The 18749-nt window shown below is 40.2% G+C and overlaps 1 protein-coding gene across 1 annotated transcript; it reads left to right on the top strand.

The window, feature by feature from the left end:
• Positions 1-988: 988 nt before the first annotated feature.
• Positions 989-17558, top strand: TSPAN13 (tetraspanin 13). Its single transcript, XM_056484338.1, has 6 exons — positions 989-1113; positions 11569-11736; positions 12779-12859; positions 13687-13800; positions 14137-14247; positions 15441-17558. Exons 1-6 carry the CDS (start codon positions 1051-1053, stop codon positions 15513-15515), a joined length of 612 nt encoding a protein of 203 aa, XP_056340313.1. The 5' UTR covers positions 989-1050; the 3' UTR covers positions 15516-17558.
• Positions 17559-18749: the final 1191 nt, after the last annotated feature.

Raw genomic sequence — 18749 nt, 5'->3', positions numbered from 1 at the left:
AAGAAACAATCTTGGACACTAATCTGGCAACACGTGTCCACACTGGAATAGCTTGCAGATATCAGATCTGTTGTATTCAATATAAAGATCATTTAGCAGGCTGCAGCCCACGGGGACTCTGAAGACAGGATTTTGGATGGTTGTAGTGAACCAGGACACTACTCAAGCTAAGTATGAACATTTAATAAAAACCAGGTACTGAAAAGCAGGAAATTATTGACACAGGTGGAAGGTTTTGTAAAGTAGAATAATTGTAATTGAAAATAATTAACCTTCAAAATAAGGAAATCCACAAATATGTAAGAATGCAGAGTATAAAGATACTACTGAAAATAAATAAATAAATAAATAAATAAATAAATAAATAAATAAAATATGTTAACACTAGAACCAAGAGGACAGCAGCAGCGCTGGGTTGACGGTTGGCCTTGACGATCTCTTCCAACCTTGATGATTCTATGAAGCGCTGGTGGAACTACCAGCACTCCGAACAATTTCACGGTCTGTACAAGTAAAGCCCTGGATGTTTTCCTTGGGATTACACGGGCCACGGATTACAGGGGTGCGGCGGCACCGGCGAGGCGCCGTCGCTCGTGAGGGGAACAGAGCGGGGCCCGGCGGGCGGGGGCCAGGCCCGGGCTCGTGTCGTCACCGCAGCGGGGATCGGGGACCGGGGATCGGGGACCGGGGATCGGGGATCGGGGACCGGGGATCGGGGATCGGGGATCGGGGATCAGGGAGCAGAGCTCGTGCCGTCTCCGCAGCGGGGACCGGGGATCGGGGATCAGGGATCGGGATCGGGGCTCGTGCCGTCTCCACAGCGGTGACGGGTGACAGCGGACAGGGCCGCACCCGCCCAGCGCGAGCCGGCGGATAGCGGGTGACGGCGCCGACGTCACCGCCCTCATTTGCATCCATTTACCTTTGCGCCCCGCGGCGGCCAATCAGCGGGCGCCGCTCACCTGCTGCGGCCGCACCCGCGCGCGGCCGGGGGCGGGGCCGCGGCCTCCTGGCGGAGCGGCTGCCGCGCGGGGCGGCGGCGGCGGAGCGATGGCGTGCGGGGGCTTCGCCTGCTCCAAGAACTGCCTGTGCGCCCTCAACCTGCTCTACACGGTGCGTGCCGCTCGTCTCCGAGCACCCCGCGGGGCTCTGCTGCTCCCGCCGCTCCCGCCGCCGGCTGCGCTGTGCTGCGCTGGAGAGGCGGCGGGGTTCGCTGCGCGTCTCCCGGCGGGATGTGGCCGCGGCGGGGGGGGGTCCGCGCTGCGGCCGCTGGGCGGTCGCTGCTTCCGGCTGGGGAGGATGGGGTTGGAGGGTGAGGAGGTGACAGCGGTTAGGCCGGGCTTTGTCGCCGCGCGGACGTGGCTGCTCGGGATCAAAATCCAGGGCGGCCTGGGAGCGCTGCCCGCCCGGGGCGGCGGCCGGCTCATCTCCTGGAAGGAGCGGCCCCGGGGCCCGGCCCGCCCGTGCCCTTTTTCTCCGTCGGGAAAGGGCGCCGCACCAATCCTGTCGTGAAGCAGGGAATTTGTAATTCCTCAGCCGAGGATCAGTGCCCAAATGAGTGCGGTTCGGTCCGTGACAAGGCCCCCAGCGCCCCCGGTGTTCCCTGGGATGGACCAGCGAGTTGCCAAGTCCGACTGTTTGGGGTGGTGGGAATATACGTGAGGAGGGGGAAAGAAGTAGGATGTTAAATAAATTACTTTGCTGGAGAGCTCCAGGCAGGTGCCTGATTTTGCTCCAGCATATTGGACGGCTTGTTTTCAACAGAAAATAATAAAATTTCCAATTGTGGTGTTGCTACAGGATTTTTTTTTTCTGGCTATCTATTTTTAAAGGGGTCAGAAATAGCAAGAAACGGGAGTAAGTGTAATGGCTTCCTCTCACAACACATCTGGAGAGGTAGAATGTCCTCTAATGTTTCAGGTTAACAACTGTGCTTGGCAGTGGCTTCCAGCAGACTGAAATTGGGGTCATCCAGGGCTTGTGGGCAGTTGTATCTGTGCTTTTCCAAAAGCATTGCATGATCTTGGCTGAAGGCAGGACAGGAGAACCAAGCAGGTCTAACACTGTTCATCAGAACAAACAGTAGCTGGTAGTAACTGGACCTGATGGTGATCACCAGGATGGAGCACGAAGGGGTGTGGGAGCACCTGTGCTGAAGCCAGTTAGTTGATGTTATATTCTTGGGTGTATGAGGTGACCCGACCCCTCCTTTCCTCAGAAAAGAGCAGAAGAGAAATCTTTATATAGGAGAGGCTGCACTCTTACTTGATCTCTGTCCTTGGAGGAGCTTGAGGAGTGAAATATGTCCCTGAAAAGGTCTGGATCATGCCTAGGCAGCCCAGCCTACCCACTGTGAAAGTCAGCCTGGATCCCTGTGATGCCTTGTGGTGTTGGACTACAGCCAGGCAGAACAGGGGAGCAGATAGGTGTTTAGTATCTGTAGTTGAAGATAAGTTTAATGTATATAGAGTGTCATGATGGAGCTGAGTTAGAATCATAAAATAGCTCGGTTTGAAAGGGATTCCCGAAGATCATTGTGGCCAGCTTCTCATGGGATTTTCCTGTCCCAGAAGATGGGTTATTTGGGGCATTATCCCATCCCAATTTTGCTGTTCACTTAATGCAAGACTTCTTTTATTATTCCTATTATTCCTTGAGTGACAGAAGAGTGAGAGAAATTTGGATCATTCTCAGATGGATGCACAAATCTTATTGTGATGTCATGTGGACAGCAGGTGTTTTTTTCCCTAATGATTCCATCATTTATTTCTGTAGGCATATATCCAGATATTAACCAGGTGTAATGAGTCTGGTAGGTCTTTTGGACATACCTGGCCTCAGCAAGGGTGGGTTGAACTTTTGGACTTCTGTAGTTCTGTCTGTGGTACCTGTACAGTGTATTTACAGCCTTAATCTCTGATGCCTCCTTGAGTAGACTTTACTTTGTGGGTGTCACTTGACCTATGCAGAACAAATGTTTTTTGCTGAAAGGAAGGAATGACATCATTAAATTATAGTTACAAGAATATCCAGTTGTTATTGCTAGTATTGTTTATTAATTATAGACAAGTTACAAGACTTAATGCTTTTAAATCCATAGTTGGAGAAATAACATGGTGCTTAGTTGGCCTGGTAGAGTTGATCTAGCAAAATGTGTGGGATTCTCTGTTCCTTGGTTAGACAGAAACTGGAAATACAAGGGTTGGAGCATCACAGTAAATGATGGACTTATTTTCTCCCAGCTGAAAAAAAATACAGAAGACAATCAGGACAATAACTTAATAATCATCTCTTTAAAATAGTGTAGATTCACTAATAAGGGATGAGAAGGGAGTAGTGTGGTAAGAAGGGATAGATAACACTTGGATGTTTTTATTGCCAGCACTGATGTATCTATGTGATGTGAATTAACCCTGAAAACTGTATATTGGAGGTTTCAGTTTGTATTCTACCTTTCAATTAAACACTCCAAGATAAAATATTATATTGGACCTTAATTTATTTTTTGATTCTGCCTTTTTTGAGTTTTTTTTGTAGTACACCAAGAAAAATACATGTCCTGACATTAATAAATCATTTACTGATTTAAGGCAAGAGACCAGAAACCCAGTAACCTAATTGCTCACTTAATGTTCTTTTCTGATGTTACTTTGCTGATGACTTTTTGTTCTTTTCCTGACTAAGTTAGTGTCCTTAGGGACTGATTCTATTTTTCAATCTATTTTATATGAGTAATTCTGGCATCTGTGCTGAGTCTTGCTGACTTCAGTATGGTTCCTTATGCGTAGAGGAAGAGTAGAAAAAAATAATTTAGACTATTTATTGACTCTGGGTATATGATGATGCAAATTGTCAGAGTAAAGCCTTACATGGAAGAACTGAATACAATAACCTTTAAAATACTAACTTTGGGTATCTGGCCTATTTAGTTTTTATTTAGTCAGTGATATTTGCATTTCCCATCAAATGGCAAATCCATATACACTGTTTAAAGTGCCTGTCCACAGAATTAATGCAAATTCAGGGATGTGTTTGTAACTTAAAACTTAAGCTTCCAAGGAAGTCTTCAATGTTTGTGTTGAAGTGCAAACAGTTCAAATCTGATTTTTGGAAAGGGAAGTTCCTAACTAGTGGTGAAAGGTTGAAGTTGTAGGTAAGCCATGAGTTTAGATACTCAAATTTAAAAAATACTGATAGTTCATTCAGGTGGTGTGTGCTGATTTTGTCACCCAAGCAGCTGCTTAATTATTGCTGCAGCAGGAAACATGAAATGTTTGTTGGCAGCATGTAAACATCTCACATTTTGATGTGCAGGCTTTCTGTTTTTCTTACACCTAGAGCAGCCATTTGATTTCACTTAAAACATACAGTACCTCTTCCATTATAAGTGTGTATTTTTTTAGTAGCACAAAGCTTATTCCATAAAAACATCCACATTTACTTGTAACAGTAGAAAGTACCGTATCAAAATAATTCACTTTTTATATTACTTCATTCACTGAACCTCTTTTTTTGATTGCCTATTAAATGACTTTTGCATCCATTTTCAAAGCATTGTGTTTTTTGGGCTTGTTTTGTTTTTCCTATCGCTGTTTTTGCTCTCGTGATGCTGTAATTATTGAAGGTGCATTTGGGCTTTCTGCCCTCTTTATCAAACTTGCTTTCCCTCTATTATGGAAATATGCAAAGATAAGTATAGAAGTTCTCAGATTTGGACAGTGTGTGCTTGGTATCATAGAATGATTTGGGTGGAAGGGACCTTCAAAATCATGATACCCCTCTGCCATGGACAGGAGCACCTACCACTAGACCAGGTTGTTCAAAGACTCATCCAACCTGGCCTTGAAGATTTTAAGAGGGTTTTTAATTACTAATCTATTTTATAATAATGTTTGTTATACTTTTCAAAGTTCCTGGAGAATATTGCATCTTCCATGCAAATGTCTGCTTCATCTTTTTGTTGCATAGGGGAAACCTGGTGTCAGAGGCAGGGCGAACATCTGGATTTTCCTCGGGAAAGGGAATGTGCCTTTCTTTTCTCTGATATTTCCTGACTGGTGCAGGGGCTACACAGAGCCAGGTACAAGCAGACAGGAGTTAAAGAAGCACAGTTCTTGCCTCAAGGGGCAATTTCTTTCACACTGGTGGGTGAGCCTGTGATCTCTGAGTGCAGCTCCATTTTGGTTTGTCTTAAGTTTGTTTTCAGCTGTAAGAAGTAGATAACCCACTTCTTGCTCTGTGTGACAGGCTCTGGTCAGCATTTAGGTGTGCAGCATGGAGGGTTTGCCCCAGCACCAGCCTGTTTTGTGCTGGTCTCACTCATTGTCATGACTGGATGGTCAGCAAAATGGGATGGGTTGCCTTGGAGCCATTCCTGTTCTCAAGAACATTTTAAAGATGGCAGTATAAGCTGGGCTATGTAGTCTTGACATATGAATAAAATTGGTACAGAGGCTCCAAGGTATTAGTCAAGGAAGGTAATGTTGGTCATGTCAGTCTTGTGGCCTTTTTGTTTTCATTGGCATTTTGGGAAGGCTTCTATGCTCATGGAAGAGTACAGCAAAAGTACAGATAGATAAAGATATTTTCCCAGGGCTTGGAAAGGCCCTCGGCTATACTGTGTGTCAGTTTACAGCCAAAGTGGCAGCAGTTTGTGGTGGTGGTGGGTCCATAGACCAGCCAGGAGTGTGTTTTGGTTTTTCATTTTCTTGTGCAGAGTGTGCAGTGGCGTTTGGAGCCAAGAAGGCAGCCTGTCCTTAGGGAAAGAGCAGGAGAACAACAGGGCACACAGGACGAGGGTGTATGGAGCATGGTGTTTGGTACTGCTGATGTTTTCAGCCATCCTGGTAGTGCAGGTGGGCACTTTAAAACCAGCAGAATTATTGAGAACCCCTTTGAATGCCCTGTAGAAGCATTGTAGCATACCTCATGAGTTGTGGGGTTTTGTACTCTTGTTTTTGTGTTGAAGGAGATGTGATGTATGGAAGAGGGATCTGTGGGCTCACGAGGCTTTCTGAAAACATTTCATAACCTCTTAAACAAACAATGAACAAACGTGTGAGTAAAAGTAAACATTTTAGAGCATAATTGTTCCTGCTGCACAGCAGAAAGCTTCCATTTCCAAAGACCAGAGAGTGTTTGGCAGGGGTTAAATCTAGCTGACATTTTAGTGTGTAAGTAGTTTGTTACATGGCCAATAAGGTGAAGAACTGTTTACAAGGCCTGAAACTGAAAGAACAGGCTTTTGTGACAGGAGTCAGGAATGCTGCCTTTCACATAAATTGCTTGTTCCAGACTGCGTGTCTCAAGGCTGTTCAGTAATCAGACCACTGATCACTCTTCATTTAGGTAAGTCACGTAAAGGTAGAAGATTTTGCTTTCTGCTGGAAAGCCTTTGGAGAGCTTTCCTTTGCTCTCAGTAAAGCTGAAGTAGTAATGTAAGGAAATAAAGTTGCTTACAGGTTGAGTAGCTTACACCTGTGATAGAAACCAATTTAGTTTAATTTTGACTCACTAAAGGTTATGGTTACACCACTATGTACTGCCTGTTTTTTAATGTGGTGTTTTTAAATGAAGTGCCAGGAATCAGAATTATTGTCTAGATTCTCTATGGCTGTGCAGAAATGGTTGCCCAAATTGAAGGGGAGAGTGATGGAAACCTCCACCTTCAGTAAATATGCCATTTGACATTTAAATTTTAAAGCACCCTTAAAAAGTACTAGAATATGAACTTAAATGCAGAGAGGTTAGAGAGTATGTATTTCATCATTTGTGTAATCTCTCTGGTTTTAGTTCCTGTTCCATATTCACCCTGACAGCTATTCTGTAAATATTTCCCTTACTGATATAAGTATAAATGCTATATAATCTCTTTACCTGGGAATGGTGAGTCAGTAGTTTGGGAAATTTAAATTCTGAAGTGCAGTTTTTGCCAGCCCCTGTTTGTACTGACGTGGTAAGGAAGCAGTGGGAATAGCAACTTCTGCATATGACTTCCTTCCCAGCCAGTAGACCACGCTAGTTGAAATACCAAAAAGTTGCCAGTTAGTCAAGACAGCAGATTTGTTGGTAGCTTCTTGTTGTAAGAAGGAGGAAGTGGTTTTAGCATTTGAATTGTTTCTCGTGGCATTGCATAGAGAAATAGTTTGTCAGTATTTTCGTTTCTTTTTTGTAATGTAGACTGTATACTTGCACATAAGTACAGAAGGGGCACTTGTGGAGAGAAATATGTTTTTTCCAGTACAGGATTGAGGGAAATGAGCAGCTATGTGCTGCAAGAGAACTTCGATTTAAAGAAGAGAGCAAATTAGGAGATTTGTTAGAGAAACTGTTATTTTTGGAATGTCTTTGAAGTTCAAATGTGTGTATATATGTGTATAAAAAAAAGGGAAGTCACCTAAACTGGAGTCTTATATTTCCACTGATCAGCTGAAATCTTGCCTATAATTTTCCCTGTACCGACACTGGCATTGGGGTAATGTTTTTTTACTGACAATTTGCTTGATTTTCTTCCCATTTTTTTACTCTAAAGTAGAAATGCTTTTATCTTGTAGGGAAAACTACTGATCATCACTTAGAATTTGTGCTACCTAAAGATTTGTTTTGGTAAAGCATTTACTTAATGTCAAAATTAGCTAAGCCTGTATTTCTGTGTGTGCCTTTTAAGTAAGGTAGCTAGAGCTTGACTTGGTGGACAAGATAATATGTAGTAAATGAAGATTTTAAATACAAAATACTGCCACCCCTCCACATGTATGCACTTTCTGGGGCTTTGTATTGTTTTTTCTGGTTTGTGGACAGTATGTGCTTATAGCATCATTCTGTACAGAAATTACTCCAGTTCAAGGTTATTATAAATTCTTTGCTCGTAATGCTTGTTGGTTTTTATGTGAACATGTCTTAAGTGAGTGTGACCTTTTAAAGACTTGTACTTGTGTTTTTGAAGCCGTGTAAGTACTTCTGAAGAATCGTTTATTGGCCTTTTATTGAGAGACCTTCTTACTGCTTTTAAGAAGGTGTTTTGCTGATAGGTGTTCTAGAAGCTGTGCAATGAGCTAGATGGTGCAGAAAAGTCCTTGATCAGTGCTAAAGCCACCTCTTATTTACCTGTTAAAACTTTGATTTTTGGTGTAGAGAGAGCGGCATGGTCAAAGTGCTGGCTGTGGTGTGTGGGAGTGTTGGCTGGAAGGCATTTTTGGGGCTCTTCAGTCCAGGCACCCGGTCAGAGCAGGATTAGGAATAACAGTAGCTTGCTGTCTGTGGCTTAATCTGTGGTGTCTTGGAAACCCCTGAGAACAAAGATCATCGCCAAACCACCTTGCAGATGTGTTTTCTAATGTCCAGTCTGAACCTCACAAGCTGTTACTTGTGATATCCAGAAGAGTTTGCCTCCATGTGCCTTCAGCTTCAATTACTATGTGATGATCCCTAGGCAGCCTCTTTGTTGTAGAACAAACCCAGATCCATCACCTCCTCTCAGAACTCTCATTCTCAAGGCTCCATGCCGTTTTACTGACTCATACCAGGTTCTCAAATTCCTTTTCCGCCTGGGGGACTTGAAATAGAACACAATATTTGAGCTGCAGTCTCACCAGCATTGTGTTTCCTTTGATTGCACTCTTGGCTTTCCCTGTTTGCAGAGAGCTGTCTCCTGGCTTCTGTTCAACCTGACAAACAGTTTGATCTCCATATCTGTCTCAGTAAGGCTGTTGTTCAACTGCTCCAATCCCAGACTCCACTGAAGCACCCAGGAGCACAATTTTCACTTTGCAAGGTTCCCAACATTGGCTTATTCCTCAAGTTTATCAAGATATATCTGAGTTAAATCTCTTCTTGAAGAGTCAACCATTCTTCCTTGTTTAGTATCATCCACAAATTTTCTGATAATTAATTTTGTGTTATATTCAGGTTGTTGATGAAGATACTGTGTGATACTGGCTCCAGTGTCAGCCTTCGTGGTGATGCTTACCTGCTACCAGCTGATGCTGAGCCATCAATTAGTGTTCTTAAAGTTCAGCAATCTGGTCTGTGGCTATTTAGTCTAACAGGCCATTTCTCCAACCCTCCTGTGGGAAACTGAATTAGCCCTAATCACTAAAAACTGGACTGTTATTTCAGATATTTCTGGTAAATGCATCAAGCAAATATTTGAAGTGTTACTAACCAAAGCTAGCTTTGTGTAAGTAAATTCATATAGGTAAAATTAAGTTTCATAGATAGTTGTCTTGCAAGGATGACACTTTGGCAAACTTCTGCTGCTGTGAAATGTGGTCTGAATTAAATAAAATGTGCCATTCAGAAGCTCAATGGAGAGTCCTTCCTTTATTTAACAGAAATATATGGCCTTTTTGCACGTAGGTAAGGCTTGTATGTTTAGAATGTACATGTTACTCATTTGAAGTGGTTTGGGTCATTAATTTTGTTTCAACTACATTATACTATAACAGCATAGCAGCTTCAGTTTTAGAAATATTGCATTTAAATCCTTTCATCTCAAAACACTGGAATAAGCACTGTTAAGTGGTCATTTCTGGTGGCTAAACAGTGCCTAGGACTATGAGCCTTGCATTGCTTTACAGACTTGTAAAAACTCTTTTCAAAACAAGTTACTTTTCCTTTTTGTAGTAGTGTTTTACTTTAGTTTTTTGCATTATGGCACTAAAAACTATATAGAGGGAGTTATTCCTCTCATTCAGATAGTTTATACCAAACCTGAATATGATTTTATAATCATTTCATCTTTCAGTAAACATGTGGAAGAGACAGAAACTTAATACTATATCAGTTTCTGGAGTGGTCAGTAAATCTGTAGTCTCCATGTTAGTTTTGAAACAGTCAATTTTCCACAATTTCAAGTGGCATGGAAGGAGTGGCCAGTAATGATTTTGATCCAGATCATGGATCTGCCTGACTGGATACAGCATTTTCACAACAATTCCTTTGAATGTTATATATTTTTTGTCTCTTTATGTTCTAAGAGAGTAGTGTAGGTATGACAAATATCCTGCTTTTGTTTTTGCAGGCTCTTAAATTTCTTGTGTGGATTACTGGTTTTTGGTAAAAAGTTTGAGATGTATTCCTGTGTGAACACAAAAAAAAAAAAATCCACCTGCTGTTTTTATATTGATTAGCATCTGTAGTTGTTTTACTAGCTTTCTCTTGATGTTATCCTAGATTTCCATGTTTCAAGAGCTATATTACATAGGTTAGTCCTCTAACATGTACTTAAATAGAAAAAGTGTACAGATGTATTTGGCATTAAAACCAATAAGAATTCCCAGCTGTAGGGGAATTCTAAAGTGGTAAGTTGGAAATTACCTTTTTTTTCTAAATCCTTCCTGCCTTCTGGGTAAGCAGTAAAATGTTGTGAGAATGTGCCTTGTTTGGATGGAAATGGTGAGAAAGTGTAACTGCTTGCTCTATACCTGTTACTAAACAAAGCCAAATAGTTGGACTAGACTAAGTGCCCTACTGTTTTATACTGTTGGTTTGGATTTTTTTTTTAAGTAGCTATAAAGCGGGAAGTTTTTTGTGAGATCAGAGTTTTGGAAAGTTAAAACTTGCGTGTTGAATTGATGTCATTTAACAGAGAATGTAATGAGCAATGTTACACATAGGTCTGTTTCAAACCAGAGTCATGGGCGTCTTGTCCTTTGGACATCTAGGTTGGCTTTGCCTGCTGCTTCCCTTCTGCTGGACTTCATTACTGATTTCTCTGCAGCTTTTCATGTTGAAATTTCTTTTTTCTCAAGGTCATGTTTTTTTGGTGTGGAAACAGGAAAGGCTGGAGCTTCCTGCCCATATAAACAATAAATCTCTGTGAAGTAACTGGGACAGATTCCTGCCTGCCTTCACTGAATACTATGTTTAAAAGGAAGGAAACAGCATAAGTGTTTTGGGTATTTAAATAGGATTCCCTTAATAGTAGAGCTATTTTCTTGAAGAAATTTGCAGAGGAGACAGGATGCCCTTATTGTTTCACTGCATAACATCCTTGAAATTCAGATCCAAAATGTATTTTTGTGTGACCGTGTTAACTGTTGTGTTACATCATCAAATATATAGAAACTTCTTCAATGAATTAATACAGCTGATTGCAGTAAGTTTTGGCAAAGTGCTCTTTTTTACACATTCAGAGCTGTGCAGCTGTATATTCTATTATCTTTAAATACACTGCCACAGTTTCACAAAATATCAGAAATTTTCATTCTTATTCCACTCTGAATTAAAGCTGATGATTTTTAGCTTATTTGTCAATTACATTAGGATCTAAAGTTTAGTGTCTCTAGTCAGTCACTGATAGTACAATATGGCTTCACTTATAGGTAGTTTGAGTTGTAACAGTTCCACATTGGCAGTGTGGAAGAATATGTATGCCTTAAAACATCTGGAACTGAAGTTACCTATACAATGATATGGAGGATTGGTTTATTTAGGGTCGTGTTTCTTCTCTTTGCACCAGAAAGAAAAATTGTACCTTTCTAGAAACAACTTTAATGTAAAAAATTACCTCTGTGTGGGAGTCTGTTTTAGTATGCAGTCTAACTTTGTGTTTTCTCTTCCCTCCAGCTGGTGAGCCTGCTGCTGATTGGAATTGCAGCATGGGGAATTGGCTTCGGCCTCATCTCTAGTTTCAAAGTTGTTGGAGTGGTAATTGCAGTAGGAGTCTTCCTCTTCTTTATTGCCTTAGTTGGATTGATTGGTGCAGTGAAACATCATCAAGTGTTGCTATTCTTTGTATCCTTCTGATGCATTGCATTGATTGCAGCATTGTTGGAGCCATGTAAAAAACCTCCTCTGTCAGCTGAGATGGCTGGAGGAAGTGCTTCAGAAACAACAGAAATTCACAATCCTGCTTTGGTCAAGTGCACTCTAAATTACACTTCCTTCCCATTTAACTTTGTTTCAGTTTCCTTTTTTCCCCCCATTGTTTGTGCTCTGAAGATAGAAGTATTCACATCTTCTTTTAAAAATAAGACTCTTAATTCTTTGAGAGCTTTTTGTGGTAGCTCACTGTGTCGCAGGTGCCTCTTACTGTGTGCTCAGCCATACACAGAGCTAAAGTAGGTGAACTATTAATGTTTAACTTCTCTGGTCTATTAATAAGAACTGACCTCCACTTTACAAACAGCTTAATTGTGTGAAGTATCTGCCTCTGAACACAGCAGCCAAATTTTGAAGTACTCCCCAACTTTCAAATCATGATTTTAGTATCAAAATTTATTCCTTCTGTTTTATACCATCTTCAGATGCAGCAGTCCAAATGTGTGTGAGGCTGTGTTCCAAGAGCAACTCTTACCTTTTTTAATTGTTAATCTATGCTAAAGTTATTTTTTGTAGTTAATTACGGGACTATATAATTAAAAAAAAAAAAGTAATCTGAATATGCAATACCCAGAAAATTGTTTCCTCTACTACTTTATTTAAGTGAAATATATTGAAATTACATAAACCCCTAAAGCTGGAAAAAATAGCTGGAGATTTTTCTCTCAAAGCTCCTTTTATGAACCTCTCTGCTCATGTTTTCTTGCTAGGCAAGAAATGCCTAACCCGGAAATACCAGCTATGTATAGTAGTAGCCAAAAAGAGTGCATGGTGATTGGGTTTTGTGAACATTATTTAGGTAATCTTTTCACATCAAGTCAGAATTTGCTCTCATAATTCTTTTGTTTTAAAGGACTTAACTGTTACGCAGTAAAATAAGGAATACCATTAGATGCATATGTTATAAAAGCAGAATTAATTTGAGAGTATATCCTTAACTACTGATTGTTTCCAGTACATGATTATTCTTCTGCTAGTCTTTATTGTTCAGTTTTCTGTCTCCTGTGCCTGTTTGGCATTAAATGAGGAACAGCAGGTAAGAAAAGTTTCCTGACTTCTCAGTTAATCTATAGCTTAACACTATAAATATATATGTACAGAGACACATGTATTTGTGTATGGTCCTCCCTAAAATGGAAATAGCATATTTTAAGAAAATCAGCATTGTCCTATTTATATAATACGTTATTATCTAGGAGCACTAGACCTTGGTCAGCGCTTGGCTCTGACAGCTAGAAAGAAATACATTTGGGGCCAAATCTGACTTTTTTTTAAAAAAATTGATTTGTTTTTAAGCTTCTTTTCTAGATTTATAGTCACAGGTGTAGCAGCATGATATCTTGGATATGTCTTGTGCTCAGCAATTTCAGATAAGCTGATGAAATATACAGTAATCATGCTGTAAGTTTGATAAAGTCACTGAATTGTTCTTATGTAACTGGAAAGGTCATAACTACATTAGGCAGTTATGTGTGAAAGTAAAACAGTCTTCCATGTGGTATGGAGACCTGTTCTTAAAGTGAGTAAGGACACAGTGACTAAATAATAGGTTTTTGCATGTGAGGGTGCTTTTTGTGTATAGCCTGGGCAGAGTCACATGTCCCTTTACTAGTGATCTTGTTTGGTTTAGCAAAAACAGTGGAAGGAAAGGAATTATACCTGTGAATGTGCTGCTGTTAGGTGCTGTTCTTCCATTGAACAGCAGCCTCTTTGGACACCCCAGTCATTCTTTAATATATTTATATTCTCCTGTTAAGCAGCAAGATCTGAAAGCTTTAGAGCATTATCAGCTTGATTTTGTATATTGGCTTGTAGTGTAAAACAGTTCAATTAATGTAATATGTGTTTGCTTATGGCTTCTAGAGTGAACTTCTAGAGGTGGGATGGACTAACACCAACAGTGCAAGATCAGATATTGAGAGAAATCTGAATTGTTGTGGATTCCGAGTTTTCTATTCGAATGCAACCTGCGCTGCTGTAAGTTCTTCAAGTGTGAGAAACCATAACTTTTGCACACTGTGTTCAAAAATGTACAGCTGTTTTCACAGTTACAGAAAGCAGCATTTTAACAGATGTGTAATGTAGTTGTTGCAGTGACACTAAGCTCTTCTCTTAATTTACTGGAAAGACAATTACAGGGCACCCTGCAAAGTTTGTACTCCACTGTCATTTATATATACTTGCTCTCATGGAATCTTTTAAAACTGCTGGAGTTTTATCCATGGGTAGCAGTCTCCTCTGGAGCAAACTAGATGCTTTCAAACAACAAAGTGTCATCAGCAAATGGAAAGCAATTCTCTGTATCTGCTACAGGATTGTCTTAGAACTCTCCACTGTAGACCGTGTGCACCGATAATGGAGGAATATGCTGGAATGGTGCTGAGATTTGTCGGAGGGATAGGACTCTTCTTCAGTTTCACAGAGGTGAGTGGATGGTTGGAAAATTGAGTGCTTTTTTCCCCACTTGTAAAGTTTTGTTTTGTGAAACACAGTTTTAGGGGGTTTATTACAGGAAACCTCAGTCTGGTCTCTGTAGTCAAATAATTAATTAGGCCAAATTTTTCAAAACTATGAGCTTGCGTAAGTCTGTCAGAAGGAAGACTTTTCTGGCAACTTTGTTATTTAGACAAGAAACCTCAGCATTAAAATATGGTACTGTAAAGTTTAAGCTATTCAGAAAGTTAGCTGTTCAATTGTACCATTCTTCAACAGTCAGAAAAAGAGTGCTGTTGCTTTACCTTGTTCCCTCTTCTTCCCACCTGTTCCTCACTCTAGCACACATAAGGTCTTTGAGGTTTGTTTTTTGGTTTTTTTTTTTTTTTTTTGGTGCCACCTGTAGTGCAAAGATAGAGTTGCATGAGGAGTGAACTGTATTTTATACACTATGTTAAAATTAAAAATTCTTTAGGCTTTTTGCTTTAGTGCCATGATAATGCATAACTTGCTTTATTGATTGGAGTATAAAATCCTCAGAGCAAGTATTTTCTAATCCCAGAGCTGAGCATGTGAAAATGTTCTTCCTGTTGCTTAACTGAGTTTTAGAAGGTTTGTACATATGACAGCAACAAGAGAGATATGGCAACTTAAACAGAATCATGCTGACCTCAGTCATCTCAGCTAAAAAAGTGAAGGTGCTGGAAGGGAAGGGAGATAGCTGGGGGGAATAGCAAGATTTGAAACTGCACAAGAATAGCTGTATAGTTAAGTGGTACTGGTAAAATGAAACAATTTGGAGAATTTTTTTATCATTATACTAAAAGCAGCTTTATGAGTATTATTTGGGAAGAGGAGAAGAATAATTTAACTTTCATTATAACAATGGAAATTTTTTATTGCATTGTGAATATGGTTTGGCTTTTGTTTATAGTTTTGTGGTCTTCGTTTTGTTTTTCTCTCTGTTGCTAGGATATGATTTTTCTCAGAGAGAGAGAGGGTGCATTCTTTTTTCTAATTAAGAAAGATGGAGTGTGTTTGTACAATTTTAGCAACAGTAAAATATCCTAAACCTGTATACTGGAAATTCGTTGTCGTGATTTTATGTTTAAAACAAATTTTGTAAAACTAGAAGATGGGGTGGAGACTCTCTGCTTAATAATATCTTTGGTTTTTATTTTCAGATTCTGGGAGTCTGGCTGACCTACAGATACAGGAACCAAAAGGATCCCCGTGCAAACCCTAGTGCATTTATTTGATAAACTTATAAAGGACTAAATCTTCTCTCTGCACCCTCTACTTAAAAATACTGATTCTCCATAGTTTGGTATTTCTCCATAATAGATATTCTTCATGTACCCACAATAAAACTCAAGTTCTGTAAGAAATGTGTAGTTTTCATATTTAATTTTTACTGTTTTTCTTCTAAGAATCTCTATCTTAAAGTAGATGGGTGCATTCAGTAGCTGGGCAGAGTTGAACTGCTGGTTAAGGTTTTGTTAATTGATATGGTGAACTCTATACAATGAGTTTTATAGCACTACTGAGTTATCTGGTGTAAAAGAAAACCCCAGAGGTATTTTCTGCTGTATTCATTGATTACAAAAATTCACATGAATTCTCATAAAAATAAAAATTTATGGTGGATGGTTGGGTATGATTTACTTAGGTTTTAGGATGTACTCTTGTAAACTTTTGTCTCCCACTTTCCTGTTGAAATAAAAATAGAAACTAGAGATGTTATTTTCTATAGTGCACATAAGTGTATGTTAATGACTACTGTAGTCTTCAACCCTCCCCTTCCCTGTTTGTTTTGCTTTTCTTGTAGCTTTAGAATTTTGTTGAGAATAAAAACAATGTTAATGAATACTGTCATTATGAGAACAATGAATGAAGAAAACCAGGAGAATGTAATCTGCAGCTGATTAACTTGAAATTTTTTCCCTTGACAAGTGAATTTGCACAATCAATGTCTGTCATCTCTGATGTAAGAAACCTGATATCTGGAAAGTTGTTGTACAGCTATTTTTTTTTAGATGGTGTAAAGTCATTGTTGTAATAACTCAGCAGTGTATATTTCTGTGTCATCCAGATAACAGTCTTGATTTCATGAGAGATTGAATGATGTGTAAAAAAAAAAAAAAAAAGAAAAACAGCAACAAAAAATGGTTTCCAGTAGTTTGTTTTCTGAAAACAAAAAATTCAAGTTAGTACATTATCCATGTAGAAAGTATTGTCTGAGCTGAAGGAAACTGTGGTCCCTCTTGCTGTCTGTAAAAGAAATGGTACATCAGCTGAAACAGAAGACATCTAAACACCCAAGGTGCACAATATTCCATTTGTTTCTAATCATACTGAATTGCAGATCTACACTGCACCTTTTCTTCATTCATTATTCACTTACTGCTGCTGGCAGGGTAGGCAGTTGCTGTAGCCTGAAAGACAAGTCTACAGGAAGAAAAGAGGAAGAGTGTTAAAGCCCTCTGCCAAGAAATACAGTACCTGAGCAAGGTGGAAAGGAAGTCTGGCAGGAGACAGAAGTAGATTCTCATATAGTTGCCCTTTACTAGAGAAATCACTCCTTATTCCTACAGAGGAGGCAAAAAGAAGTTGAAACACATGCCCACCAAAGCACTTTCAGCCTTTCATGGACGGAGTGCTCCTGAAGAAGGAATCATTTTGAGGTTTTGAAGGGGAAGAGCAGAAACTGAAAGCAGAGGGATGTCAAGAACTTGCTATAGAACTGCTTAGCTCTTCAGGTATAGCTGAGTTTTCAGCATCCATGGTCAGCACCTTCTCATGGAGCTGCTCTGGGAGCTGCTGCTGTGCCTGGCTTGAGCACATACCTGAGATCCAGGGTACAAGCCCACTTGTGTGCTGAAACCTTAAGAGCCTTCAGGCCTGCTGAAGTCTGATACAATGTACACAGCACTTTCCTTCTCCCAGTTGCTGTCCTGTTTCCCCCAGCTGCTCCCCAGCCATTCCCAATGCATGTCAAGAGAACAGTGGTGATTTCATGGCCGCCTTTAGGAACAGTTCATTTTCCTGGTCAGACAGACTATGTGTTTTGTGCATTACTTGTGCATTACAGTAATAAATCCAAGGAGTTGTCATAGGGAGAGGGTTAATGAAGCTTAAAATAATACCACATTGCTGCTTCAATTTTGACTTTCTTTTTTCTTGATTGCTTTTGTAGTGCTTAGTTTTGGATGGATCTGGTTTCATAAATATGGTAGATGATACTGGAGTGTAAATGTGCACCAATGCAAAAACACTGAAAATATTACCACTTCCAAAACTCATGTCTCATAATGTGAATTTATTTTAGTAGTCAAAAGACAGATCAGTGGGTTGTATGGAATGATTAAAGTTTTTCTGTCGTATTAAGAATATATCATCTCTCTGGGATTGTGGTTAAACAAACCCATCCACTCACATGAACATTGACATTCCCAATCAGAGGTGTGGATTTGCTTTCCAAACCTGGTTCTGAAGGGGACAGTAAAACACAATGTCTGTTTTTGGACGGTGAAGAGTGTTGCCGTCTGATTTTGCTGAGAGATTCCGTTGAGGTGAAACCCTTGTTTCTCTCACCTGTCCTGCCCTCCCAAGCATCTTCCTCTTGTAGTTCTTACCGTGACTGGTAGTGGCAGTAATGGTAATAGAAGTGGTAAGAATACTGCTATTGCCAAAGAACTGAGAGAATAATGAAGGCATGGTCATGGCCAAAGTGTTTCTCACTGATGCTGCTACTGAGTTCAGAGATAGCAGATACTTGGGGCTGGAAAATCTCCTTTTTGCATATGTCTTTATGTAATGTACACTCTCATGGTGTTCATCTGTGGCATTTATTTTAGTTCTGACTTCCCTTGTTCCTTTTGGGCTTTTGAACAAGTAATCATGAAACCAGCCACATAGTCAACGTGGAATCCCTTTATTAATCATCTCAGGGCTTTACTGAAATCTGATGTAAGCAGGTACCTTTTAAGGGAAGTAGTTACATCCTAAATCATTTCAGAATACATCCAGTTCTGAAGAAAAACAACCCTGTATGCAAACAATCCCATGCTCTAGTCTCAAGTACTTTTCTGTGAAAGCTTTTGAATTTTTTGACTCTTGCTATTTTAGCTGTAAAGAAAGGGCTGATAATGAAATGCTACATGGGCTGGTGCTACTAGAAAATAATTGGAGATAAAGTAGGCTGAGTAATAGGGAACTTAGCTAGGTGCTGAAACTGGAGATAAAAAGCTGCTTTCCTCTGCTGGCTTTGGCTGAGTGCAGTTGATTCTTTTCTCAGTAGCTTGTGTGGTGCTGTGCTTTGGATTTGCAGCCACAACAGTGCTGATAACACAAGGTTGTTTTCTATGATTGCTGACAAAGAGTTGAGGTCTGCTGCTCTCTCACACTGCCCTGCCAGGAAGTAGCCCTGGGCTGCAGACTAGTTGGGAAGGGACAGAGCTGAGACAGCTGAATAAGAGGATATGCCATGCTCA

This window comes from Oenanthe melanoleuca, chromosome 2, assembly GCF_029582105.1.
Source record: "Oenanthe melanoleuca isolate GR-GAL-2019-014 chromosome 2, OMel1.0, whole genome shotgun sequence".
Taxonomy (NCBI): Eukaryota; Metazoa; Chordata; class Aves; order Passeriformes; family Muscicapidae; genus Oenanthe; species Oenanthe melanoleuca.
This window is presented reverse-complemented; position numbering and strand designations above follow the sequence as displayed.

Coding starts and splice junctions, on each gene's coding strand:
- TSPAN13 (XM_056484338.1), top strand. CDS start 1,051: ATGGCGTGCGGGGGCTTCGCCTGCTCCAAGAACTGCCTGTGCGCCCTC. Junction 1,114..11,568: donor CCCTCAACCTGCTCTACACG/GTGCGTGCCGCT, acceptor TCTTCCCTCCAG/CTGGTGAGCCTGCTGCTGAT. Junction 11,737..12,778: donor ATCAAGTGTTGCTATTCTTT/GTATCCTTCTGA, acceptor GATTGTTTCCAG/TACATGATTATTCTTCTGCT.